At 48.0% G+C, this 27651-nt stretch overlaps 1 protein-coding gene and 1 long non-coding RNA gene across 8 annotated transcripts in view; one reads left to right on the plus strand and one right to left on the minus strand.

Moving 5' to 3' along the window:
• Positions 1–3510, plus strand: part of LOC135907227 (mediator of DNA damage checkpoint protein 1-like) — a 154502-nt gene extending 150992 nt beyond the window's left edge. For all 7 annotated transcript variants that reach the window (XM_070531498.1, XM_070531496.1, XM_070531504.1 and 4 more), the window contains one exon: positions 2938–3510. In XM_070531498.1, the coding sequence (XP_070387599.1) occupies positions 2938–3047 (110 nt within the window). In that variant the 3' untranslated portion in view covers positions 3048–3510. The remainder of the gene's footprint in view (positions 1–2937) is intronic.
• LOC139054485 (uncharacterized) overlaps positions 1–25454 on the minus strand; it is a 119655-nt gene extending 94201 nt beyond the window's left edge. The window contains exon 1 of the long non-coding RNA XR_011511281.1: positions 25289–25454. This is a non-coding gene — a long non-coding RNA (uncharacterized lncRNA). The remainder of the gene's footprint in view (positions 1–25288) is intronic.
• Between the last annotated feature and the right edge of the window lie 2197 nt (positions 25455–27651).

The following is a 27651-nucleotide window of genomic DNA, read 5'->3' on the forward strand; positions in this document are numbered from 1 at the left end:
GACCTTGATGCTAAAAACAAATTTTGCTCAAATAAAATGGGGCAGCTGTGGAACCTTCCATTTGCAGATCCAGTGACTGAGCATGATGCAACACGCGCCCGATGAAAAGCTCCGCAAGGCAGAAATCTTGACATTGTAATTTGCATAGGGTTCATTTGCACCTTGTTGCTCTGATCTTCGATTATGATTTACTGCTCTTTACATTGGTTCTAACATTTGTCACAAGGATTAAAGCTCTGCCTTATGTAATGCCTCCAGGCCCTTAAGGTGAAAATAAATGAATGAAATGCATGCATCGACTGTAATATCTTTCTGAGGGTTTGTGGCCATAACCACGTTGTATGCTCACATCCCAAATAATGTTCACCCTTATTTTCAAGGGAATCATGTCATAGAGATGAGCAGAAGCACCAGACTTATTGCATCTCTGGTAAACTTTTCTTCCTCGACAACATGGTCGAAATAGCACTTGAAGAACTGTACCTAAAAGTGCCATTTGCCCACAAGTGGTGCCCACTGCTGCTCTTGTCGGTGCTGAGAACAATGCTGCTTTAGGCCCTGGGGATTTATAGTTCAGAGCAGAGAAATGAGTAAGCTTGTTGATCTTCTCTGAAGCAGAAATACAGCCACTAGTTGGTGTGGACTCCAATTATTCGCCATTGGAGATGAGCTTTGCTAACCATGCCTCCCACTTCTTCATCGTAGTATTGTGAAATATAGTTCCAGCGCACAATTGAACAAGGACGAGGAGAGAAAGACAACACGGCGTTCGGCGTTCGTGTTGTCTTTCTCTCCTCGTCCTCGTTCAATTGTGCGCTGGAACTATGTTTCACAATGCTAATCATAACCAACTAGCCCAGCTGTCCATACTTAGCGATATTCTTCATCATAGAAGCTTCAGCATATATTGGAAACTTGAAGATATGCAATAACAGAGACCTGTATCTCCTCATTGTACAGACTGAAGGCTACAGGTGACAGTTTTTCACTCTGTGTGCTTTATTTATTGGGCGCTGTCTGCCACAAGTTCCAGACGACATGCGCCACTGAGAACCGTTGTGCCGAGTGCAGTGCCACTTGTGCATCATGATGCAGAGAGAGGATGAACTGCAGATAGGTCAGTCGGCACAGCTACTCCTTTAGCCACCATAACCTTGTGGCATTTCGTGCATCGACTCCACTTAATCGTGATGTTATGGAGATGTAGTACGTTTGATACGATGCCCACTTCAAGAGATGAGCAATTTTGATGGTCGAGAAGGAGGGAAGTTCTGCCGTGGCTGTGTGGCTCAATGTAAATGATTCACGGATGGCAGGGCCAATCGGTGGCCTTCTTTAAATGATGCGAGGCTGGTCGGAAGGGCTCTGTGGACTTCATAATGGCCTGGTACTGTCTCCGAATAAAACGGTTGTGTAGCCTCTTAATAAGTACTTAATCTCAAACGAGCTGAAAGGTGACATGATCTTGTGCAATCACTTACGGAGATGGATTCGCTTTCGCAACACTCGGCTTGTCCCGGCACCGAACTCTTCGAAGTATATGGCTGATAGTGCTCTTGGCACTGATAACGAGCTTGGCACAGTCAGTGCCAAAAACACTGATCAAGTATCCTTTCGGTACCGAGTCACACGAAATTGTGAAACTAAAAAGGGATCCCCCAAAAATATTGCCCAAGGAAAGCTGTCTCCATTTCGGGCCTTGACGATACAGTGAGTGTAGAGAACTTGTTTCCAAATTGTCCGTTCGTTCCAACTTATGTGTCTGTTCCAACTTTCGCGGATGTGTTGCGCAGCGTCGACAACATTTGGCAGTTTGTTTGTGTATGCGACGATGTTGGAGACTTGTTGCCAGATGTTGCAGCTCTCGAGAGGAAAATGGTGCATCGTGACTGGGCAAACATCTGGAAAAAGATCACTGATTTTTTTTTAAAGGTGAGAGTAAAGATTCATCCACATCTACTCCAATTAAATGCTTGGTTGTCATTTCTCAAAAAAATAATTTAATCTACCTTCCCTGGAGCAGTGCAGGTTAGTGCTGCGGGCTTATTCAGGCAGTCTGTACTTGTTTTTTTGGGCAAGACCAAGGGTCACTGCCTGTATTCTTAGTTTTTGTGATTATATGACGCCTTGATTATACAACGGTTTTGTATGGTCCTCTCAATGGTGTATAATCAGGGTTCCACTGTATGTGTTTGAGCTGACGATCATTGAGTTGACGATCATGACCTGTACTACTGCCACACATTGAAAATAGTGACTGCCTTTGTTGTCCATTATTTGGTGAGCCAATGCTAGCATAAGTTCACGCACAAAAACATACATAAAGCTCCTTGACAGCTTGTCTTCAATTAAAGTTATTTCCACAGGTGATACTTTAAAAGGCACATGTGGCAGTTGTGGGGCCTTCTATACTCACAGCAGTACCTGACCACCATGCCAGCCATTACTGTCGTGTAGTCTAGCGCACCGATGTATGCGTGCCCAGCTTCCAAAGGGCACCGAGTGCTGCGCTGCAAGAAACACGGCATTGCCTAAGTTAACGAAGGCCAGGCTCATTTGCCTGGGGAGGCACCCAGCGTTGTACAAATTCCCAGTGCGGAGTGCCATGGGAAGCACCAGGGGCACAAACACAGGACCCACACATAAATGATGGAGTGCACCATAATCTCCACAGAGTGTGCCAAGAATTTATGCACTCTCTCTCTATATTTGCACATCCTTTAGACTTGGCTTCGACTGTTCACAATCATTCGGAGCTAGGAGTAGGCATGAGCAAGTGTATAGAATTAACAGTTTACTTACTTTTTTCTTTTTGATGAGTGTTTGCTTTGAATTTTGCCAGTGATAGCCCTTTGTCAGATAGTGTTTCGTTGAGCTATCTACTGCTACATGTATCAGACTTCCTACAATGTGTATTTTGTTGCTGTATCTATGCAGAACCGGCAATGCAAGAGGCAATTGTTCAGGCACTTTTGCTGCTGCCTGGCCTTAAAGGCAGTCGCAGTGCTGGGGCCCTGATGCACTGGCAGCAGCAGCAACCATCTTAAGCTTGTATATGCGGCAGGCTTCACAAAGCCGGTGATTTGTTGCCATTAATGTATGGCGCACAAGAAAAACAAACAAATAAAAGATGCCCGCAACCTGAGTAAACCACGTAAGTGAGTATGGTGGCATCCACAAGGGAAGACTGCTGCTGAGGGTCCGTCTTAAGGCGTATGGCTGGCGTCTGTGCACCTTGCCTAGGTGGCAATATGCCAAGAAGGAAATGGGCAAATTGCCATCTTTTGAACGGCATCTGCACGTGCAACTGGAACTGCAACTGGGACTGCACTGTGTGCTCCTGAAAAGGCCTCCAAACCCAAGTTTTCAGTTTCAGGTTGCCACTAACAAGGGGCTCTCTGTCTTCTTTGAACGTGTATATATATATATTGGTGCATGAAATAAAGAGTGGGGACATGCAGGTGCACTTGCTCCTGTATGTGTGGGCCCCGAAATGTGCTGAGTTCTTTACATGTTCTTGCCCAATGCTACATCTCTCACTTTATACAACATGTTTGCTCATTTCACCGAGCACTTTGTGCACCTGAACAAGCTCTGCGAGTTGTACTTGAAAAGGTATGTCCAGCAGTCCGACATAACTGTTAATGTGTGCTACGCTGAGTTGTGCTGGCTTTTAAAGTGCTGCACCCACCTGAGGTTAGAACAGTGGCTAGTATGCGACAGCTTCATTGTTAGTCTTCATCACACCTGTCTCCCAGCCCTGCTAGGAATGTGAAGCTGACACTCAAAGAAGCATAGGCGCAGGCACATGAGTCTACACTTACTCTGCACTGACTACTACCCCATTACCGCAAAGCTGTGCCCACTTCAGAATGCAATAGTGCTGCCAGCATGTAAGCTCTGTGGCCACTTTGCCTCGTCTGCCAACTCAGTGCCTTGCGTCCAACTTGCTCTGCAACTTTTGAAGGAAGGGGCACTTCGTAGAAGCTCATGAAAGCGTTGGGTTGGTGCTGTCCAGCTGCACATTGTCTAGACACCAACCAAAGCAATATTCTTGGAAGTCAATGTGGAAAATTGTGCTACAAATTTTGAGGTGGACTGCAAAGTAGTGGTGCTGGCTGTCCCGAGTGGCCTCCCCATGCTTCCAGTCAAGCTCTTGAAGGTTGAGTACACTCTTTAAAGAACTCGAAGGCCAACCACTGCATTTACTTTTCTCCTACTTGGGACGTCTTCCTTGGCAATGGAAGATGAGCCTCCCAGTGGCTCTGTGTCGTTTAATCCCTGTCTGTGCCTCTTCTGGGACTGTCTGTCCTCAGTGTTGTGAGATATTTGGGTAGAGTAAAAACCCCTGAGACACCACTTCACGCCAGACTTGTTTGTAGACTTGGCATCATCAAGGAAAAATACCAGATTCACCTGAAATTGGACACCCTGTCATACACTCTCAATGTACCTTGTGAGATCCTGGTCATGAAATCCTGGAATGGACAAGCTTGAGGGCATGGCTTGTCACATTGACAGGCCAACACTGTACTTCTCTCCACATCACCAGGAGACTACTGTATCTGTGTAGATTTGATATGGCTGAACCAAGAGATGCTATGAGAACGCTGCATCCTTCCCTCAGTTGAGCTTGTCATGTGCCTGCTTGAAAACACAGCAGTATTCCCGGAACTGGTGGCCACCAGGCGAAACTGTCTGCCTAGCAGGACTGACTAGCAGGAACTGACAACTTTCATAGTATCCCCATTTGACTGGTAGTGCCCCTAAATATTTCCAGAGGCAGATGGCCACAATCTCGAAAAGGCAGGAAGGGGTCATGAACATATTTGATGACATACTAGTCCTAGGTTACACTTGCCAATATCCTGTTTTGCTAGATGCAAGGTCACACTGAATCAGCGCAAATGCCTGTTTGGTGGTGTGGCTGAAGTATCTTTCTCTGGCACCATCAATTCTGCAGAAGGCATCAGGCGAGATTGGGTGAAGTCAAGGCCATCAAGACTATGGACGCAACAAAATACATTGCAGTAGTAGAACAGCTGCACCATAGAGTTTCTAAATAAATACTCTAATAGAGGGAAATGTGGCACTAGTGTCTACGGGGGCTCTCATTAGCATTGCCTTAACCTAGGGCGCTATTCTAAACATTCCGCCAATTTCTTCGGTGCGTGACGTAGACGCGACGCGAATAAGATGGCGCTGATGGCCCCATTTTGCTTTCGTAACGTGACGCCAACTTGTCGTTTTGTCTAAGAAAATGAAATGAAGGCGCTGAACGTAAAGTTCTCGCTAAGGCAAAACAGTTTTCCTCCACAGTAAAAATAAAGCAGCTAGCTCAAAGTGCATAATTTTTCCGTCGAAAACGCTTCTCGCTTTTGTCGTCTGCTTGAATAGCTAGGATGCGCGTCCCCGGGAAATGGAATGAGTCATCGTACGTTGGCGCCAATGCGCTTGTTTTCTACCTTGAGACAACATACGCGACCTACCAGAGGTGTTGCGCGTATGTTCTAGGCCACGTTATCGCTATCTCGTGAAACACAAGTGACTCAGCCCGACTCGGCTGGCTGAGGAACGGCCGAATATTACCGATAGCGTTGCGGGCGCCAGAGATATCCACTAGCGCGACGCAAGTGCCGGCCCTGCCATCTCTTGTTCACTTCGCTGGTTACTCGCACCGTGGGAGGATATAGAGGGACCTTATGGATGGATGGATGGATGTTATGAGCGTCCCCTTTGGAACGGGGCGGTGGCTTGCGCCACCAAGCTCTTGCTACTATGCTGCCTAATATCCTACCTAGGTTAACCAATGAAAAAAAAAAACACTATGAACTACCACGTCCAAATTTTCTGATACCCTATTGCGAACTGTGCTTTTGTACGTCTCCGTCCTTTGTCGTTTCCCTACTTCCACCAATCCTCCAATCGCCTCTTACTGATGTCTATTGCGGACCTGTTTGCTTTACCACTGCTCCCGCTGAACCCAAGGGCTTCAAGGAGGCCAGTGGCGCCTAAATCGACCGCTGGATAGACGTCTTCACATTCTAATAAAATATGCTGCGTCGTTTCCCTAGCTTTACCGCAGCAAGCACATGCTTCTTCTTCCTTCTTATATCTCGCTTTATAGGTGCGTGTTCTAAGGCATCCCGATCTCGCTTCGAAAAGTAATGAGCTTCCCTTTGAGTTATCATAAATGGTTTCTTTCCTAATTTCGTTTTTTCCCCTTAAGTAGTTACTCATGGCAGGTTTCTTTTCCATTGCCGCCACCCATGAGATTAATTCAGCCTCTCTGACTTTCCGCTTGACCTTCTTTGCTGCTGTGTTGCCCACCCCACAGGCCGCATACTTGCTGGTAAGCTTCCTAGTTCTTTTCCTCCACTGTGAATCAATGTTTTGCCTGTACAGATACCTGAACACTCTCCCAGCCCATTTGCTTTCCTCCATATTCCTGAGCCGTTCTTCGTACTCAATTTTACTGCGAGCTTCCCTCACTTCAAAACTAGTCCAGCCCATATCCCCTTGCACAGCTTCATTTGTAGTCTTCCCGTGAGCGCCCAATGCGAGGCGACCCACTGACCTTTGGTTCCCGTCGAGTCCTGATTGTACCCCTGATTTAAAGCAAATAACCGCATTTCCAAAAGTAAGTCCTGGAACCATTACCCCTTTCCACATACCTCGGAGGACCTCGTACCTATTGTATCCCCATAGCGCTCTGTGCTTCATTATGGCTGCATTTCTCTTCCCCTTGACTGTTATGGGAGGAAACCTCAAGGCGCCGCCTTGCATACATTTCTTTTTATAAATTATAAAGACGCCGTTGTCATAACTGTTGATTGTGCGAAAAGGCATTGATCTTGATTGCAATACAAATGCAGCAGTGAAAAGTGGACAACATTGCCGAAAGTTTGCTATGTTCAACCAAATAAACGCATTCTTAAAAAAAAAAAGAAATGATGGCCCTAAACACAAATGCCACCACCAGCCGAGAGCGATGCAAATACTATGAGCACGCGTTATGTACAAATTTTCATGGCGCCAAACGACGGGGAAAATGTGGCAATACACATTCCTCTCGGCTGCCATTGCATATGGCTGCTCATTAGCATAATTCGCGTAGCTCGTCGCACCAAAAATTATGGCGGTAAATCTCGGCAATGGCGGCCCAGCGCAACGTCACGCATCGTCAAAATGACGTTTACGAAACAGCCCTTCCTGTCACGCTCCTCACGGGATATTCCTTCAGCCAATCAGCAAACTGGCATGGCGCATATCTTGGATCGCCACCACATATTGGCGAAATCGCACATGCATTGCACTGGCTTCTGTACGCTACCGCTCACATTCTTTTTGAAGCGCTAACGTCGCAATATAGCTGCCAAGGACCAAATAAATGTATTAGTCCATAACATTTTCAGCTCGACGTCACGTTTTGTCATCTTGATGAAAACGCAAAATTGTATTTTGCAAAACTTCATTTTGCAATGATTCTATATCAAATGATGTATTTTCAAACTCTATACGTCCACTGAAGTAAGATAGTGTTTTTGTGTTTTGGTGTGTATGTGCGAGTATGAAAGCATTCCGGGTATGTTTTGTTTTGCCTGCTTTATTTATTGGTTCTTTGTTTCCTTCTCCCCCCGCTGTAATGTCTACGGGCGCTGTGGGTATTGTGATAAATAAATAAATAAATAAATAAATAAAAACCTCCGCTTCCCGGCACAAATTTCAAAGCTAGTGACCTCTCGACAGCCAATCTGAGAGTAAACATGGCGGATAATGGCGGCCGTGCAGCCGCCATGCGTGTCGAGAATAGCGCTTCTACATGGGAATGACATAGAGTTTCCTACAAAAATTTTTGTAGGAAGCCTTATGGGGAATGATGCATGGAATGATGGGAAGTACAGGCTTCGGATTGACTTCGGTCATTGGACTAGTGGCATTTGCTTGCGGGGCAGTAAACGAAGCTATACTTAGGTATTATCGCATAAAATCTATTTTTATTTCTGCAATATCTACGTTACATAAACTTTGTATGACTTTGGTATTGAGAGGAATGCTACAAGTGTCGTCTGCTACGACGCCTGCTCGCTGCAAACGCGAGACTTTTCTCGCAGACGACAGGTACTTGCGAACTCGCTCGCTCTTTCGAAAGGCTGTTGAGGTGTCCTCCTGTGAGAGACAGTTACGGCACTGCACTTATCTCTTCCATTTCTCTTTAAAAAGCACTTCACACACACTTTCGAAAGGCTGCGTCGGCTGTCATGATTGCTGAACGTCTTGAAGTACTTTTAAGCACATCTGCTGCAGTGTTACTAGGACGCTTGTGGCCTCCTACGCGTATGCTTCATTATATATTATATTGACGTACCACTTCCGAAGCGTTATGGCGTGGCTTTGCACTTATCCATTTTGCGACACTAGGCTACAGCCAGGAAGCAGCAACCTTTCCTACCACGAGTAAGTTTGTGTTCTCAAAGTCCTCAAACACGCATTTCAATGAGCACATAAACGAGCAATGCATAATGAAGCCCTCAATAAAATTTGATAGTCAAGCCACTAGAAGTACAACTGTCTACGTCTTGTATCAGTAGTACCTTCTTTTTCGTATTCTGAAGTTTCATAAAGCACGTAACGCTACAAACCAAGGTCCAAACGGTCAAAACATGTTCTTTCAAAGTGTACGATGCCGTCGCTTCCTCGTCAGGGCTTCGACACCACACCGTGACACGAACATCGTCCCAGCCGCTGGCCCAGCGCGCTATTGCCATTTCAAGCAACAGAAGATAGGCAGAGAGCTTTGCGTTGCACTGTCCCACTGCAGGTCATAGCAATTGTGCTTGGAACGAAACCAAAACTGCCAAAAAATACTTGTAGACTAGTTCGCCAGTCAACAGAATGTCGACCCGTAACCTGTACTTACCATCATTCCCATGATGGTTGAACGATCGCAGCGCCAGATTTCCCTCTAGTTATACTAATATGAAACTCTATGAGCTGCACCAATTACACCAAGTTGCGCTATCGTGCTCCAAAACGACATTTTAGCAGACTATTGTGCCATGTTGTGATAACAAGGACTTTTTAGTAGAGTAATTTTGGCTTAACCTGGAACCCGCCGTAGTTGCTCAGTGGCTATGGTGTTGGGCTGCTGAGCACGAGGTCGCGGGATCGAATCCCGGCCACGGCGGCCGCATTTCGATGGGGGCGAAATGCGAAAACACCCGTGTGCTTAGATTTAGGTGCACGTTAAAGAACCCCAGGTGGTCAAAATTTCCGGAGTCCTCCACTACGGCGTGCCTCATAATCAGAAAGTGGTTTTGGCACGTAAAACCCCAAATATTATTATTATTGGCTTAACCTGCTTCTTCTTTTCTATAAGTTAGTAACAAGTCAGCTACAGTATAACTTTATTTATACTGACATGCTCAAAAGCAATAATTGTGCAAAATTTGCTATAAACAATGTTTTTGCTCCCCAGAGCTCACACTAATTGTGGACAAATGACTTCAGCATGCACAGCAATAATACATTGGAATAACTTAGCAAGCTCTTTAAAATGATCATCATCCTCATCTTTTAAATAATCACTAGAGCATTTACAATAAATTGAGATATATTCATTTATACCCAGTTGTATGATGTATAATGTGTAGTAGTTGCACTGTTATTCGAGAAGTTTTGTTGCTTTTGTTTTTAACTACTAGATGATCATCTTTCAGAGCTCTTGTTACTGTCTGGATAGATTTTGTTGTTTATTTATATTCAGCAATACCTGTTACGTTGCTTCTAATGTATTAATTCCTGGGATTTCCTGTTCGGGGTCCCGGTGCAATCTTTGATTTTGGGACCCTCTCCTGTATAATGTACTACCTGTATCTTGCATTTTTGTAACGAACAAACAGTGCTTAAATAAAACGAAGCATAAGACCGAAAGCCTCCTTACATCGATGCTGCCTCGGGAGGAAAACTTAAATCAGTGCGTAAAGCAAGCTGCTGTTGTAGTCGTCATCATCATCATCATCCTAGATTTCTATAGCACGACCATTATCATAGCCGGTACCATTGGTTCTCCATTCACTGTTGTCGCACATTGGTTATATTTCTCTACAGTGGATGTTCCACTGTAGGGTAGTTGGGTTTGTGCCGTTTGTGCTGCAACTCGGTGTTCTTCATATCAGCATGGCACCTAGCTCGCCGAAAGAGGGTTTCGAACCAAGAAAAAGTCTCAGGTAATGTCGGGGCACACACTTTTCAGCATAGTTGCATGCGGTGCCACTGTAAATGCAGCTTGTAAATGTGTGATCAACCGCTATTAATTAAACGATATTAATTTGCTTATTAGGAACCTTCCTTGCAGCCCTGCATGATCAGAAGAGCAGATTCTGTGAACCTGTGGACATCTTGACTAACTTTAATTTTGGACTAGTCTTGTTGACCTGCCCATTTCGACTGCCTCCTGCAAGTCGAAATGGTAGGAGGGTGATTTCACGAGATCAACCACGCATGTCCGCTTGATATCTTTGTCTTGTCTGGTTTTTTTTTTGTCATGTAGGAATATTCAAACTGCACGGAGCAGACAATTTTGTTCCTGAAAAGTGTTTCCAGCAAGCGAAAAAAATATTCGAAGGTGGCGGCACGAGCGTCCTCCTGTCGTTTGCCACAATATTTTCGAATTTCACGGCACAATTAAATGCAAGCTAAAAACGTGTTGAACAACATTTCTGCTCATTTTAATACGCTTCACAGTAAATTAGTTCCATGCGTTTTTTTTATGCTGTCCAGAAACGAAAATAATATGCAAAAATTCCAAACATGCCCCCCCCGCCCCCCCCCCCCCCCAAGAAAACATTGTAACTGATGCGTCTTGGCGCGTTTTCTATTTCACACAGAAACTTGAAAAAAGTGTGAACACTGAACATTATCTTTACAACATTGATGCAACATATCTTCCTGCATGAAACAAGAAAAAGAACAGTTATATGAATTTTTCAAAAAATCATTTACGAAAAATGATATAAACTCCGGTTCCAATTTTCGGAAAAAATTTGAATGGAAGTCTGCCTACGGCGGGAAAAACGTGGGTGCAATAATATGTTTCCTCATTTGCTTTGTTCACAAAATATAACGGGCCAAAATGGCCAACGTTGATCATGCTGGCTTCAGTACTTTTGCTGGTTGTCTATCAGTTTGCATTGCACTCAAATCTAGTTTTAATTTCTTTGCTGCTTTAGAACTTCGCTCTGGCAGCTTGTTTTCTACAAAAGTGTATTGTCAGATTTTATTTGTGTCCAGTTGTGCGGGGGTGGGGGCTGCCGCCCTCTTAAAGTGCTAATGCCTACTGAGTTTGCAGCCTACAGCCTCTGTGGTCATTGCACTTACGGCTGCATTGTTCGCTTGTCAACAGCATGCGAGACACTGCGAGTGCAAGTTGTGGCTGACTTTGCCAAAACCTACTGTGTGCCTACTGTGTGCCAAAACCTACTGTGTGGCTAATCCGTAAGCGACGGAGCGCTTCCTGAATCAGCAGGGCCATCGCTATGGAGGTGCTACTTCACTGCCTGCTCCCCATCCCCCGCGTATCCACCGCGTGCAATGAATACGGGAACCTTTTTCGGCACCACTGCATGCGACTCGCACTGTGCCTTTCTGAAAAATCTGAGTCATTTCCCGAGCCGTTTATTTCGTTTCTCGTCATCACATGTTGTCCACGTCGCTCACCAGGAGCGGCGCCGGGGGGGGGGGGGGGGGGTGGAGGGCGGGGGAGGCATGGAGGGGCGGCCGCGCCCCCCCCCAAATATCCGCCTGCCCCCCTTTTGCCTCCCCCCTCTCCCCAAGAGAGAGTGCCGAAAAGCTGACCCAAGACAGACGGAATGAAACAAAATGTCAATTTTGGTGTCTTATAATTTGGAGGCAGATGTATGAGAGCAGCACCGCTTACAAAGGACGGCCTTATTTAAGCATAACAATTTATTATAGAAAATTTCTGATCACAAGCAATCACACTCACGCTTGTGATAGAATAGGTGCTCTAAATACAGCGCGAACTGTCGCAATATGATATGGTTCAAATGGTTATAAATATGTTTAAAAATGGGCTACACTTCTTAGGTGTGCTTGCGTGGACCGGCAAGTTCGTGCCTCGGAAGTAATAGCCTCGGCCACAACATTGCAAGTGGGGTCAAACGAGTTGACAAACCAAGCCGCAGCTTTTCTCACAGAAATCCATCGGGACAACATTGCCTAATCTAAAAAAGACCCGGTAAGCCCTTGCAGGACACCACCACTTGCACGCAACCATCCGCTCCGCGAACCCGATTGCCTGTTCGTAGCACTCGGCTAGTGATGCGGCTCCAAGTGGAGTTTGAGCCAGGTATCCACCAAGGCAATCGGCGAGTACGTCCGGCGGTAGGAATGAAGGAAAAATTATGCAGATCCCACGCACTGTGGGAATCTATTTAAGCGAAGCTTTCTGTGCTGTTCGCTTTGATTGACGATAATTAACGGTGACGTTGACGGCGAATGTTTCATTTCTTCGACGCTCAGTCCAATGCGAGAGTGCCGAGTTGACCTTGAACGTTACCTCTCATGCGTCCCTGCTGTTTGTTTGCGCAGTGCACAGAACACACAGGGAGAGGTGTTTGATTGAGGCATTGTTGTTCGCCATACTTTATAACCTCTGAGAGGGTTGAGTATTGTCATTGTCTCGCATGGCACATCGCATATCGTGGCAGAAGTATTAAACTTTAAATTGAATTACGGACCTGTACGTGCCAAAACCACAATCGAATTATGAGGCGCGCCGTAGTGATGGACTCCGGGTTAATTTTGACACCATGGTGTCCTTTACCGTGTCCCTAAGTCTAAGTGCGCGAGTGTTCTTTTATTCCGCCCCCGTCGAAATGTAGCTGCCGCGCTCGAGATCAAATCCGCGACCTTGAGTAATGACATAGCCGCAAAGCTACCGGTGGGCACAGAAGTGTTGATTTGACGTGCTGATGGTTCCGTGGTGTCGCCTAGACCCTGCGCTGTGCCTTAATTACTGCGGCTCTTTTTCTGCACGCCCTGCCTAAGATGCCCGCTTGACATATTTGCACGGTGTTTATTTTTCAGAAATAGCAGAAACGTATCCTACCGTACCTTGTACTTAAATTTATCACGGCTCCTTACAACCGGTGTCGTGTCTGCAAGCGTTTTGTTGCCTTCTCACGTCACCTTTTCCCTATCCCCCTCTCGCATCCCGTTGAATGGGAACCGCGAGCTAAGAGTGGCAAGGCTGTTACTCGTTTGGCGACAGCGTCTGCTCTACCCTATCTCTCTGCTTCCTCTCCCCCCTCCTTTCTACCATTCTATCTAGCTACCCTCTGGACTTGCACGTTAGTAGAAAGGTAAGCGCTGCAGTTTCTGCGATGCTTTTGCGGGGGGTCACGGGTAATTACAGCTGTCAAGAGGCTATAATAGTGTGGTGACACCTAGGGAGCTCCAGAGGGCATTGTGCACATTTGGCACGGTGCAAAGGTCGAAACGAGTTTATCTCGTTGCCTTTCCTCTCTGCCACACTCCTGTTATGTATACGCGCGCTCTGAACCACCTCCCGACACGGTGTGCCAGACAGCAACAGCAGCAGCAGTGAGAAAGTTGAAGGTAGAGGCAAAGAAAGCTTCGCCTTAAAAGGGTTTATATACATTATGTACACTGGCTCCAGCTACGGAAGCCCACTCCACGTGGGAGCATATTAATTAAACCTCTGTGTTCACATCAGGACACATCAGCCGCTCAGCGAAAGGTCTCCGCTTTTTATGCCTTCGTCTTAGGCGACCAGACTGTAGGGAATCTGATCATACATCTGATGAATCTGATATAGCAACATGGGAATCCAAGGTCGGCGCCGTTCTTCGGTAGGCGTCGACTTGGGCCTCTTTTATCCATTAGTTCATTTACAGGTGGGGGGTCTTTTCTTGACCCGCAACTGTCGGCGTCAAAGCTGCGTTGACTTTTGCATAGACGATACATAGGTGATGAATGGGGTGGGTTGCCTCTGGTAAACGTCTAGAAATGCTCTTCGCCGTATCGGGACGTAACGGCAGCTTCAGTAGGGAGCGACGACAGCGCCTTGCTAAGATCGCTCCTGGGCGCACCATTCACGATGCGGCGCAGTTGTTCCGCTCATTGTGACTAGCCCCTTCTATTTCACTGTAGTGGAGGTACCAACCACTACAGCCAGTTCGTGTGCCCGCTCGCAAGCAGCGCTCGTGTCGCAAGAGGAAACGCCAGCACGTCTCGCCACCGAAAGAGGCTCCGACGTGTGGTCGACGCAGCAGGACCTTTGGGTTGCCTCGGGATGTCACAAAAAAAGGTCCATTGCCGACTTTTTCGAATGCAAGCGAGCGGGCCACGCAACAATGCATCTACACCGAGCTTTCTGCTTCAACAATGGTAAATTCTAATACGCGCCATGAACAAGAAAATCCTTCACAGCACTCCGTTTTGATTCCACTTGAGACTGTGTACAGCATCACCCCTGACGACGCTTGTCTGTGCTCGTCGGTGCAAATGGACAGTGAGAGCGACGAGCTGTCCGCATGGTGTGCAGCAAGGGATGAGCCTGGTTCTGCGACCGAATTCACCGCCTGGATGTAGATGTCGACCATGCAGGCCAGTTGGACATTTCGAAATTTAAGACAGAGTCACCCACACCAATACTGAACCCATTTCCATCTAATAAGTACGGCAAATTGAACAGAAGCTTCCACTCTGACTGGTACTGCATACCGCCTATTTCCTTGGTTGGAGTACAGTGCGCAGGCTGACGCAGCTTTCTGTTACCCTTGCAGAAACGTCTTCTACTGGTGCCAATGAGAAATCTGCATTTGTCAACGGTTGAAACAGTAACTGTAAAAAAGCCCTAGAAAAAGGTGCTGGTTTCAGAAAGCACGAAAACTCACTCGCGCATAAGTCTGGCCAGACATCTTGAGTTTCCTACACCCTGATGAAGTTCGGAGGACAGAGTAAGTCAGTTGCAACACATCTCAGTGACGCGCACTCCAGGGAGGTGCAGGATAATCGCCTCTGTATAGCAAGAGTGGCAGGTATATTGCCATTCACTGCCGTTCGGGGAATCGCTCAGACGGGCCACGATGAAAGTGCCGCAGGTGAAAACAAGGGAAACTTGTTCGGCAAATATGATGATATTGTCGCAAAGAAGCTGAATGGTGCGGCAGCGAACGCGAGGTATGTTCATCATTCGATACAGGACCAGATCCTCGAAATTCACAGACACGTCACATTAACAAGTATAAAGGAAAACATGAATAGCTCCAAGTGCTTTGCACTTATTGTCGACGAAACCAAGGACCTAAGCAAGAAGGAACAATTATCAGTTGTAGTAAGGTAATTGTTAGTGGGGCTGTCTTTGAGTGGTTTCTTGGATTCCGCAACGCTGAGCACTTGGATGCAAAGTCGTCCCTGGGCTATGTAAGGGAAACATTGAATCGCTGCGGCATAGATACTGAGCTGTGCAGCGCCCAGACATTTGATGGTGCGAGTGTTATGAGTGGTACCTCAAGCTGTGTCCAGGCGCTGTTGAGGCAGGAAATGCCGCAGGCAGTGCACGTCTACTGCGTGAACACCGCCTCAATCCTGTCATCGTGGATGTCTGTAAGGTGATAAAACTGGTGAGGGATTTTCTTTCTCTTTTAGAATGCCTCTAGGCTTTACTGAGTGGATCTGCAATTCACTCTCTGTACGTAAATGTGCACAAGAGGTTGTCCTTGCCAGTGATAGAGCTGCAGTGTCTCGGCGATACACGATGGGCCTGCCAGATGGCGGCTTGCACAGCGGCAATGAAAAGTTTTCCTATTAACTTTGTATGTCTCGCCGAAGTCATCGCTAAAAACAGCAGGCGCGTAACGTGGAATGAACTCCTCGTTTCTCTTCCACTTAAAGGGTCCCTGAAACGGTTCGGGCAAATTTTGTAGAGGCGTAGGGTACAGCTTAAGTAGAACATTTGCACCTCAATTTAAGTGAAGCGTTACGTATTAATGGAGCTACAGGCGATTAATAGTTACCCTCCTCCCTAGCGATGCTTTTCCCCCTCAACGCGTTCGCCGAGCGATCGGAGCTAAGCTCCGCCTTCACTGGTTCTGCGTCACGATGCGAGGTCACATCGTCCACTTCCGTTTGTTTTGGAACCCGCCCCCGCCCGCGAGAAACCTCTCCGCTAGCCTCTTGGCCGTCAACCCCAAGCGAGAGCTATCGAAGCAGCGTGCTTTGCGAGCATTTTGTCGTAGCGCCGAACGTGTCTGGTATTCCGGTAATAACACACTACCTGAATATTTCGACGGAACGGTTGAGACATAAACTCAAGCTGATGAAGGAACTTTAGTGTACACGTACGTGAGCTGCCTGATCGGTCTCCGCGGTCCAGCCACCCGTTTGCGCAGAGCTTAACCAGCCAAAGAAAGAGCTAATATTGCTCTAACCAAGTGTAAAACATTTTAAACACATACAGAAACAACGTGTTAACGATTACACTCCTGCGAAAAATTTACACCAGCAGCAAAGAAGAATACATTTTGTTACTGCTACTGTGTGTGTGGTTGAGCTCTATGCCACCAGGTAGCTACACCACGCAGACCATTCACATTTGCGCTTCTGTTCATCTCCTGAAACGACACGCAAGGGGACATGGTTGGGCCCTGTCCCCTTGCGCTTGCGTTTACCCTAATACCGGACTCGCGAAACGCTCTTGCGTTAGTAATCTTCCGTTGTAAAGTGACGGCCGCAATCGCACAAATCCTGGCGCCGATCGGATAGCGGCAGTCCGCTCGTCTACCGGCTTGCAGAGGGACACGATGTCGCAGCTTGACATATTGCCAGTCGCTACGTTTGTAGTCCACAAAGCAACAAAGTCGAATCATAGCTCTCGCGAAAAGACAAACCGACACTGAGCTCTCGTCAAAGACGGAGCACATGTAACACAAGCAGACGACACTTGCTGTGTGCCGGAAGTGCTTAAGTGTACTGAAAAATTGTTTTTGTGCATTCTTTTTATGTTACTTTCCTTTTATAAAAACAAATTAACTAACAGTCCAACTATTACGAACATCATTTGTTTACCATAAAGTTGGAAAAATGATCGATCACGCGCCCTGGTCAGCCAATCGGATAGCTCGCCCCACTGACGTCATATGGGTGATTTCGGTCATATGGGTAGGGGCGGCTTAAAATTCCGAGCAGTGTGCTGTGATTGGCAGTGATGTGCATTTTTAGAACCTTATAATAAATTATACGCTTTACGCGGAGCACTTAGATGTGTCAATTAATGATCAGAAGGACCTACTCCAACAACTCAGTACGTTTGTAGAAAATCGTCAAAATCGTTTCAGGGTCGCTTTACGCCTGTTTACCAAAGTGCTGACCTCCCTTAGGGTTCTTTCGAACCTGTTTCAAAGTAGAGACTGCAATATTAGGCATATGCCTCATGGCACGCACAGTCATTGACGAGTTCTCCGAAATGAGAAATTCACAGAACGCATTCGACGCTGTCTGGGTGCAAACATGCAGTATTTCGGAGGAGAACTGGGTGTCCCAAAGAGAAAAGCAGAGAATGACGCGCATTCCGCTTCATTTAGAACGGTATGTATTGAGCGAAGGACGGTCGGTTGGAGAAGAGTCTCCAGATTCAAAGGAAACATTCAGAGTCAAGGTTTTTCTACCCATTTTGGACCACCTGATTGCGGAGCTGACTTGGCGGTTACGGATAATAATTATGTATTCTGCAGAGTTAGCACCCTCCACCCCCGACGTGAGAATATTATGGACATCTCCTTATTCAAGTGTTTCGGCAAGCACTATGCATGCGACATCGAAAGCGTTGAAGTGCAAGCTGGTAACGAAACTTCATCGCATCAAAGCCGAAAGGAAGTGCAAGATAGAGACACCGCTGCAATTTGTGACTGTCTTGGGTGAATATAAACTAGCTTTCCACGAACTGCGCAAGCTAGGTGTTATCGCCGTCACGATACCGACATCGTCATCATCTTGTGAGCGCAAGTTTTCGTGCCTAAGAAAATTGAAGACTTATATTCGCAGCAAGATGACGAATAACTTGCTGCCCTGGACAGGTACGATCCAGGTATTTGCACTGGTGCTCCATTTCGTCGAAGTGGACGCGACATTTTGCACTACGCCGGTAGTTGAAATGTTTTGAATGCACCAGGACGACTTGCCCACATACCATCTCTGATACATGTATGCGCTCACTCTTCACTTGGTAGCACTGAACTTTAAGTGTTCCCACTCGGTGTGCTTGCCAGATAAGTGGGCAGGCCTCACACTCATCTTTTGCAGCTTCTAATGAAACATATAGCAGCGCACTTAAGCTACAATGTGAAAGATATGCTAAATTTATGACTCACGAAAGTGGCATGAGCACAAAATATGCAACTACAACACTGTATCCAGGTCATAAAAATGAATATAACCAATGGTAACTATAAAAATGTATTGCGCAAATTGTTTTAAACAAGCTGCTCAATGAAATGGGCACATACTATGTAGATTCCACATTAAGTATAGTAAGCATTTTAACTATGTAATGACAATGTAAATTTCGTTCACTCGCCCTTCATGTGCTAGCAATATGATTGCTTGCATTTTTGTAATGATTTGGAGGACGTCCTTAAAAGCAGGTGAGGGAAGATGCCCCGATGTATATCCACGTATTCTCCCGCCCTTTTACCAGGGGACACTGTATTGATGCCAGTGGTTTTTATGTCACCTGTCATCTGCTTACTACCATTCAAGACACCACGCTAAGTTACCACGCGTTAGTCCGATATTGCTGCATTTATTGGCACACTGTCGCCTTGTAATCACATTTTCAACTAAGACCTCCAGGTAGGGACAAATTATGCAATTAATCATGCACAAATTGATTCCGCAATAAAAGGCTAAAATTGCTTTGCAAGTAACCCATATTGCCGCAGACAGCTATCCACATGCCAGTTACAAGCACACTCGTGAGGTACCCTTCCAAGCGCCTCATCGCTAAAGCCCCTAGGCATTACTCATCGCATCGTCATTAGAAGAGCCCCAGTAATGGCTCGCGGATGGCGAGACAGCGCGTGTCCCTCGTGCACGCGCACATGGCAGCGCCCGAGTACCCCCGTCCAATGAGAAGTCACGGCGTCGCTCCTGGTCTTCAGGGCGCGTGAAAGTGTGTTCGTTGTGGAGACGCGGTTCACTGTTGATAGGCTCCTGTTAACTCTGCTTGCAAATTGCGTGAAAATGCTTTAGGCTTGAGTTTCCGTGCACAAGTTCGCCCACAATGAACGAGTTTGTTTAGTGTGCTTCACTGAAGAGTGCTACAGTGCTAGGTGCGGGGTATGATTTTGAGACCCCAGTTCGTAAGAGAGCGGAGTACCGACCCTCAGCTATTGGAATCCAGAGAACTGACTCCAGTACACCAGCGCACAAGCAGCTGACTTCTCGGAGACCCGCCCGAGTTCGGACTCCCTGTAGCTGCAGCAGTGCAGGCAACAAGTGCAGGCAACAAGTGCAGCGACGGTGCAATCGTGACCAGCTCAGTGGCATCGTCTCAGCTTATCGCGTACCCACCACGCACGCCCGAATCCTTCCACGGCGATACGTTCGAAGATGTGGAAGACTGGTGAGAACACTTCGAGAGAGTCGCAGATTTAAATGGCTGGGACAAGGCAAAGAAGCCTCGCAACGTGTACTTCGCGTTAGAAGAGTCAGCGAGGACACGGCACGTCAATCATGAAGGGGCGCTACCTTCATGGGAAGAATTTCTGAGACAGTTGCTTGCCACGTATGCCAGCAACAATCGGCGAGAGAAGGCAGAGCATGCTCTCCAAGACAGAAACCAGCGCACTAACGAGAGTGCGCGTAACTGGCATGTAGAGAGCTCTCTGCGACATTACATGGCAATATTACATGAACTCTAAGCAGCAAGTGCTATGTATTTTTACCCATCAACTTACTTGAACCGACATCCCTAAATGCCTAAGAGGTTCCTCCGTTGGACGTACGCTTGGAAAATTTGTTGCACAAGGGCCAAGAACAGCGTATGTCCTGCTGCACGAGTGCACGAACAGCGCACAAATCGAAAAAACCGTGCGAGCGTTTCAGAAACTCCGTGCGTACACATGAAACACGCGCATGTCATGTATGCGTAGCCTCGAACTCGGTTGACGCCGAGTTCGTGCACACGAACTCTGCGTCTGCCGAGTTCGAGGCTGCGCAGCGCGGAGACCGGCACGACTCACAAACAGCAAAAAGTAGCAACTACTTGGAGTAACAGGATATTTTACGCCAAGGGGATTCACGACTCACTAGCGCGGTATCCTCTAGTGAGTTATACATAGTATATGCGGTATCCAATCATCAACTACAGAAACTCTAACAAGGACAAAGCTTTAGAAGCAGCGGAAGATATTGCTAGCATTCCGATGCGCCGAAGAAAATCGAATTCGGCCGTCTCATATTGGACACAAAATTCCTCTTAAGACCATGAAATACCAGTCACGTGGGATAAAAGGGGCCAAAATACAATCGAAGCTGAATCGCAAACGACAATAGCACGGTGTGGTTCACACAATATTCTACGAGTGCTTTAAGAGTTGTAGGACGATCTCACCACTGGCGACCAGTTGTACGGTTTAGACGTAGTTGAAGGGAGGAACTTCCCATCGCTGGCAACCAGTTGTAAGGGTTGTAGTCGGGCATGAACTATGTGGTAGCTGGCCCATGCCGTCGTCCAACTCCCTCACGCTTGGGACGTGGTTGTAGGGAGGAACTTGATCTCATCGAGAACTAGGAGTACAGGGTTTAATTACAATATTTAGATTAAAACCGGAGATACATTTCAACAGCCTAGCATGACTGCAAAAAGGAGCACGAAGCTCCCACCACGAAGCGCACACCACACAGCACACTGAGCACAAACTCCAAGCACACCGCTTGTCGAGCACACAGCTGCTTAAAAACCCTCAGTCCTCCCTAGATCCCTAGGTGAGGGAAAACTGCTGTCCAACCTTCGTCCAATCGGACCGTCCACAGTCGTTGGAGGCGTAGTCGACCCGCCTTTGAGGGGGAGGGCTCACACACTCACATACGCACTTTGGATTCCCAGAACCCATCGAGTTGAGCGGGTCCTCGTAGCCAGATTGTCACGCTTGACCCCAGCCGGCGCCTCTTAATTCCAGAGCTGACTTCTCCGGTAGCCGCCGTGACTGTCAGCAGACTGTGACGAATTCTGGGGCCCGCGAAAACGCACCGAAAAACACCCTTTTCCGAGAAGCGCTCCTGCTACAAATAGACCATGAAGGCGACAGCGAACCACGTAACAATACACGGTCCGCCAAACATGACTTGCAGGCGCCGTCGACTCGACGAAGGAGGCGCATGGTTGATTAACTTTGCTGTGGTCTCCAGTTCTCCGAAGGAGGTGCATGGTCGGTTAACCTAGCTGTCGTCGCCGGTTCTCTGAAGGACGCCACCCCCGCAGAACGTTCGAAACTACTGCAACGGGCAGCGAAAGGTTCGCCGGTCAATATCGCAGGCCGATCGGAACAGCTCCTCCATGGCCCGGAAAATCTCGACTGGCCAGTGCTGACAACCGCTGGGCAGGAAGAGAATGGCTGGCGAGCAAGAATCTGGTTTTGCTCCCTGTAAGCCCTGCGCACTTGGAATTCCTTGAACCATCTCACAACAACCGGCACAGAAGAGTCGATCCCGGCAATACCACTCAGCGTGCAAACTCCCGGAATCAGCTGTTAACCCACCAGGCTTCCTATCAAAATTTCGATGCAAGCCGCTCAACTGGGAACCTCAAATTTTGGCCCCAAAATTTTGTGCCGCCAAAACGGGCGTTCACGTTCCCCCTGAGTTCAACCAAACCTGACCGTCACACTGCACAAGAGTAAAGGTTTACGCAGAAATATACCGAAGGCTCTCGACCACCAATACCCGAACATAACTTAAGCAGCCTAACTTCACGAACAGCCTGTTCTTACACTGTCACAGTGGCGTACTTATCGCACGTACTGTTGCCACTGAACAGTCTGGTGAACTCCCCAGGTACGTAATCACAATTGCGCTAGCTTTGTGGTCCCTATTCAGATCGCGTACGTGCGTCGTACACAAATTTTTCATTACGCTTACACACATTTCTTCCTCTCGTCCATACGGGACACGTACCTTAAACGACCAACTAAACTTGCGTAACTTACGCATTCCGCAGAACCCTTCAAAAATGCGTCTTCTATAACTAGTTCCACGCACGCTTACTAGAGAAGTCAGAACGTGGCCGCCCTCAAGACACACGAGCAACCCAGTCATAATCGACATTTATTAGGAGTAAAATGAAATACGCTTCATCAATTTGGGACCCATATACTGAGACACTAACCCAGTCTCTTGAACGTGTTCAAAATAATACCTCGCGTTTCATCTTGTGCATTTATAACCTCATGGCTAGCGTAACTTGTATGATAACATCCTCCGATTTCCACCGCTTTCTGCTCGTCGCAAATGCTCTCAGAAGAACTTCAGTTTGGCCTAGTTGGTATTTACTGCAAATCATATTGACCGCAAAAAAGACGGGGACATAGGAAGAAAACACATAAACAGCACAGGCGGTAAAATGCCTAAAAAAACCGCCTGTGCTGTTTATGTGTTTTCTTCCTATGTCCCCGTCTTTTTTGCGGTCAATATGATTTGCAGCAAATGCTCTCGCCTGGTTCTGTTTCATAAAATATACTTCCATAATTTATATCTGCGTGATAATCTTATTTCATCCCTAACCTACATATCTCCTCGCATTGATCATCATCACAAAGTTGGAGTTTTGCAGTTGCGCAGTAGAGCTTGTCATTAGCCTTTTATTCCTAGGATGTGTGAAGAATGGAACCACCTTCCTGGCGCGTTGATTGCTATTGAAGATCACGCACAATTCCGTACGGCCATAATCGACACCATCGCTTCGGGCTTCACATGTCTATTACTACGTCACTTGCTGCCTTCGTGTTTTTTTTGTTTTGTAGCTTTTTTTTACCCCACTCCCCTCTGTAATACCTTGTAATCTTGAGGGTATATTGAATGAAATGAAACGTTTTGCTTCCTTCCGTCCGCACAGGACACGTACGTGCTAATGGAACTAAGAACGCTTTTCCGTGCAAATTATGCACTTACTGAAAACCTACGCGCTTCAACTTAGAAACATCGAAAACTCTTCTAAAAATAAAGTTAACTAATACTCACGCGCGTTACCATAGGCCTCTCATCGATAACTTTGACCTTCAGGTTACTCACAAAAAAAGAAAACCTACTATTCATTAATTAACACCTCGCGAAACTAAGTGTTTACATAAAACGTATCTTTCAAATCTCGGAGCTTCTCAGACAAAACAAACAGAGCTCATACCTTACATATTAAAAGAAACTTCAAATGCTCAAAAATAAAACAAAACAACACGTTTTACTTCTACGGAAGCTGTCTTGCTCTCCCGTGCTAAAGGTTTATGACGGGCTCATACTTTTGAGCCGTACTCGAGGTAGTCGCGGTTCGAAAGCTGTACTGGCTACCCAGGAACAACAAAGGGACCGACACCCTATCGACTCCTTCGAGACGTATCAGTGTCTTGCCAATTTGCGTCCTGGCGCCAGGCTTTCATAATAAACTCGACTGAACGCGTCGCGACTCCCTACCACCTCGTCTCGTCTTGTCACCTTGCCATCCTTCGCACTACATGCTGCTCACCGAAAAGAACGACGAAACGACGAGGAACATAACTGCCCCGTGCCCTTTGTCCGCGCATCACATGCTTCTGGGTCTCTTTTTGACCGGTGGATCGAACGTGCTTGATGCGCCAACGTCGTCAACGACGACCGCACCTTTGTTTTCCTCGCGCCCCGGCTTTTTGCGTCTGTCGCCGTCTTTGGTTGCGCTACATTATTCACCGCGTTCCCATCATTACCGTGCTTCTTCCTACGGCACTTTTTCCTCGAACTCCCTTTCATGCCGCCTTCTCGCGCCACAAGCTGGCCGGTACACATCTCGTCGGCCCGGATCGCTCTCCTACCCCGCACAGTCAGTGATTTTCATTTATATCAACTCTCTCCTTGCCTCGACTGGCCGACAGCTCAACCAACTCTGGAACAATGCAGCAGTCTTTACTAGCGCTATGCAACTCGCATTCCTGCGAACCGCCCTCTACTGCATTGCCCAGCTCACGCTGTGCATCGGCACGCAGCTCATCGGTCTCGATCGCTGTCTCACCCGCACAGTCCGAATGATTAATAACTAAATCATCCCTCTCTTGGCTACCCAGACTGGCGGCCAGCTGCACCGATCCCTGAACAATGCAATTGTCTTCCCTGGAGCTACGCAGCTCGCAATCCTGTGAACTGCCCTCAACTGCATCGTCCAGCTGGCACTGCGCTTCGGCACGCAAATCTGACTCAACATGGGTGCTCCTGTCTGTCGGGTCAACAGTACTTTGTTCTTTGTTAACAACCTCGTTAACCTTACATGCGACGCACACGCACGGTGACTGTGCCAATTCATTCGCAGCTGGCCTAGCTTTCTCTACAGTGCTCTGTTGGCACAGCACCTCATCGCTCTCACTACGGCCTTTAACGGCCTCTGTTGCCACTAAGGCATCGTTAGCTGCTAGCACTTTGAGTTCACCTATGAACGTGCTGCTAATCTCGCATGTGCTACTCCTTCTCTCGGCTTTCGACCAAAATCTGCTATAAACTTCCTCCCACTTTCGCTGCGTCCAGCCTACAGATTTCTCAAGCCGCTGTTGTCCACGTTCGATTTCCTGCTCCAAACCTTGAATCTTTGTTCAATGCAGCAGCGTACTGCCTCGTTACTTCTGTTAGGCTTTCTTCCTGCGAAAGTCTTTTCACTTTCTACCTAGCTTCTTCCTGTTTTTGCCTGATGTATTCCTGTTCTTGCCTAACTGCTTCCTGTCCCCGTTTTTTGCTTAGAATTCGTTTACCTAGTTGTTGCGAATTTCTGTTTCCTTCAAGTCCTCCTCTACGTCTACCCCAACCTCTTAACACAACCACAACAGGTCAGCTCTCGTCAAACACAATAGGACCATGGTCGCTGCTTTAAGCTTTGGCTCTGCTGTCACACAATACTTGTTGCGATACCCACGCAAATCAGAATACAAGTAAAGGATCCCCAGTGATTCAAATCTACAAACACAGAGAAATTGAAGCTTGGTAAATATTACAGCCGAAACCAAACGCTTACCCACTCAAGCAGCACCATATCACCAGTCCTTCTCCGCCGTATCCAGTCATTTGCAAGAGGTAGTCAATCCCCAGTCAATCCCCAGTCTGGTTGAACCACCGCAAGGGGGCCAACTCAGCGGACTTGTTCCACATGAGCTCCCGATTCAACGTGTACTTCCTGCGGACTGCAACCTGGAAGCGCCAGAACGTCTGAATCATTCGACGCAGCTCGAAAAGCGGCATTCAGAGAGACCATCCGCAGCGCTGCGAGTTCATTTTTCACAGATTTACACGCTTTGACAGCAGCAAGGCGGCGGCCGCCAAGCTAAGCCTACGGAGGGTTGCCAAGCTTTGCTCCCCGAGGCCACGCGCCTCACGCCTCGGCCACGAGCCTCCTGCCCGTGCCCGAGCTTTGAGACCGAGCTTTTCGCCTCGTGAACCACCTGCCCGCCGCGTACTGGCCCTTTGAAGGCGGGGTACGCTTCATTTCTTACTCAAGATGGAGTATCAAGTGGCGGGGGAGGATATCTCCCCGAAAGAGCTTACCCAAGATCAAGGCTGACAGTCCGCGGGGGCCAGAAGAGTTAGCGCCAAAACGCGCACGGCTGACACAAATGCGCCATCGCCCCAGCCGGCAGCGCGCCGTAGCAAATCAGGTGGTGCTGCGCTAAAATCCAAAGTGATACGAGCGGGACGAATGCCCTCACTTCCTCGAGATGATATCAAGTTGGTGATCAGGCCGCGAGGAGGACTCAATATCTCCAAGATTGGCGTTGTTATGGTGGCTGACACGATACTCACCGCCGCTGGCATCAGTCAGGAAGATCTATGCCAAGATACTCTATGCCCGAATCTACAGCAAAATATTATGGTTTCCAGTACTCCCAAGCGCGAGAATGCGAACCTATACGTCCGGATGAGGCAGATGCTCATCTCGGGCAAGGTATATGAGCTCAGTGCCTATGAGACGGCCCCGCACTCCACATGCAAGGGGGTGATCCGCAACATCCCTCTTCAAGACGGCCCTGACGACATCGATGCCAAGGTTGTCAACGCCAATAATCCACTCGCCTTAGCAGCGAAGAGAATAGCTCAAACCGGTACTGTCATCGTCACGTTCGACGGGCATCGTCTACCGAACTTTGTCAGGTATGGACCGTTACTCATGCAGTGCTCACTATACCGCAAGCAAATCGACGTGTGCTATACGTGCGGCCGTTTCGGTCATCGCGCCGACGTGTGTCCCAATCCAGGTGACGCTCTTTACCGTGGCTGTGGTACCCCTAGTATCGGTGAGCAGCATCAGTGTACCCCCAAGTGTAAACTCTGTGGTTGCCAGCATCTCACGGTTAATAAGGACTGTGCTCAAAGATTCAAGATCCCATACATCGTGCGTCGTCGTCGCAGTGAGCGCGCCAAGATGGCCGGTGCCGCGTCACCGTCCCCTCAGCGGCGCTCGGACACTGCGGAACTCGTCCAGGCTTCGTCCACTCCGGAGGCTCAGCGCACAGGACGCTCCAGTTCCAGGGGCCGCTCGAGAGTCCGTTCCGTATCCAGGGGCCACTCCGCCTCCAGGGCACGTTCCGGCTCCCGCCGTGGGTCCAGAGGACGGGCCTGTTCCCGGGGACGCTCCGGTTCTCGGCCTCCGCTCCAGCTCCAGGCAGGGGCACGACACGTCGAGGGGGATAAGGTCCCGCTCCCGCCCGCCCGCCGCCCTTAGAAGCAAGTTCACGTTCTCCTGGGCCGACAAGGTTCGAGGGGGACGTGAGGGTCCAAGAGGTGACGACCCGCCTCGCGATTCGCTCCACGCACACGAGCTCGAGGAGTTGCAACGAGGTAACGAGCTGTTGAGGAATGAAAACGCGCAGGTTAAACAAGAAATGCGCAGGCTAGCTGCGGAGATGGCGGAGATTAGGAAGCTCGCCCTTGCACCCTCCTCGCCGGAAGCCGCTTTGGCCCTGGTCGCCATGGATGCGTCCGAGACATCCCACGCGGCTCGCGCGCCCAAGCGTCGAGCGGTAGAGGACAGAGAGGAAGACGAGGCTATAAAATTGCTCTCAGAACTCAGGAATGCCTTCGTCAGCATGCAGGCTAGCTTAGCAAAGGTACAGGAAGCTATAGCGCACCCAAAATTGGGCTTAGGTGCACTCAGTGAACAGATAAGCAAATTAGAGGAGGTCGATGCCAGGAGAGAACCCAGCCCCGCTCCTTCGCAGGTCGCAGCACGACATCATGTACTAGCACCACCGATGGAGGGCGCGATTCTCAGGGCCGTTCAAGCCTCCTCTCAGCCTAGCCATGGATAGTGATAGACGAGAACTTTAGTATCTGGCAATGGAACTGCGGAGGGTTTCCCAACAAGAAGCCGCTTCTGCAGCAATA

The sequence above is a fragment of the Dermacentor albipictus genome, chromosome 1 (assembly GCF_038994185.2).
Source record: "Dermacentor albipictus isolate Rhodes 1998 colony chromosome 1, USDA_Dalb.pri_finalv2, whole genome shotgun sequence".
In the NCBI taxonomy this organism is placed as follows: domain Eukaryota; kingdom Metazoa; phylum Arthropoda; class Arachnida; order Ixodida; family Ixodidae; genus Dermacentor; species Dermacentor albipictus.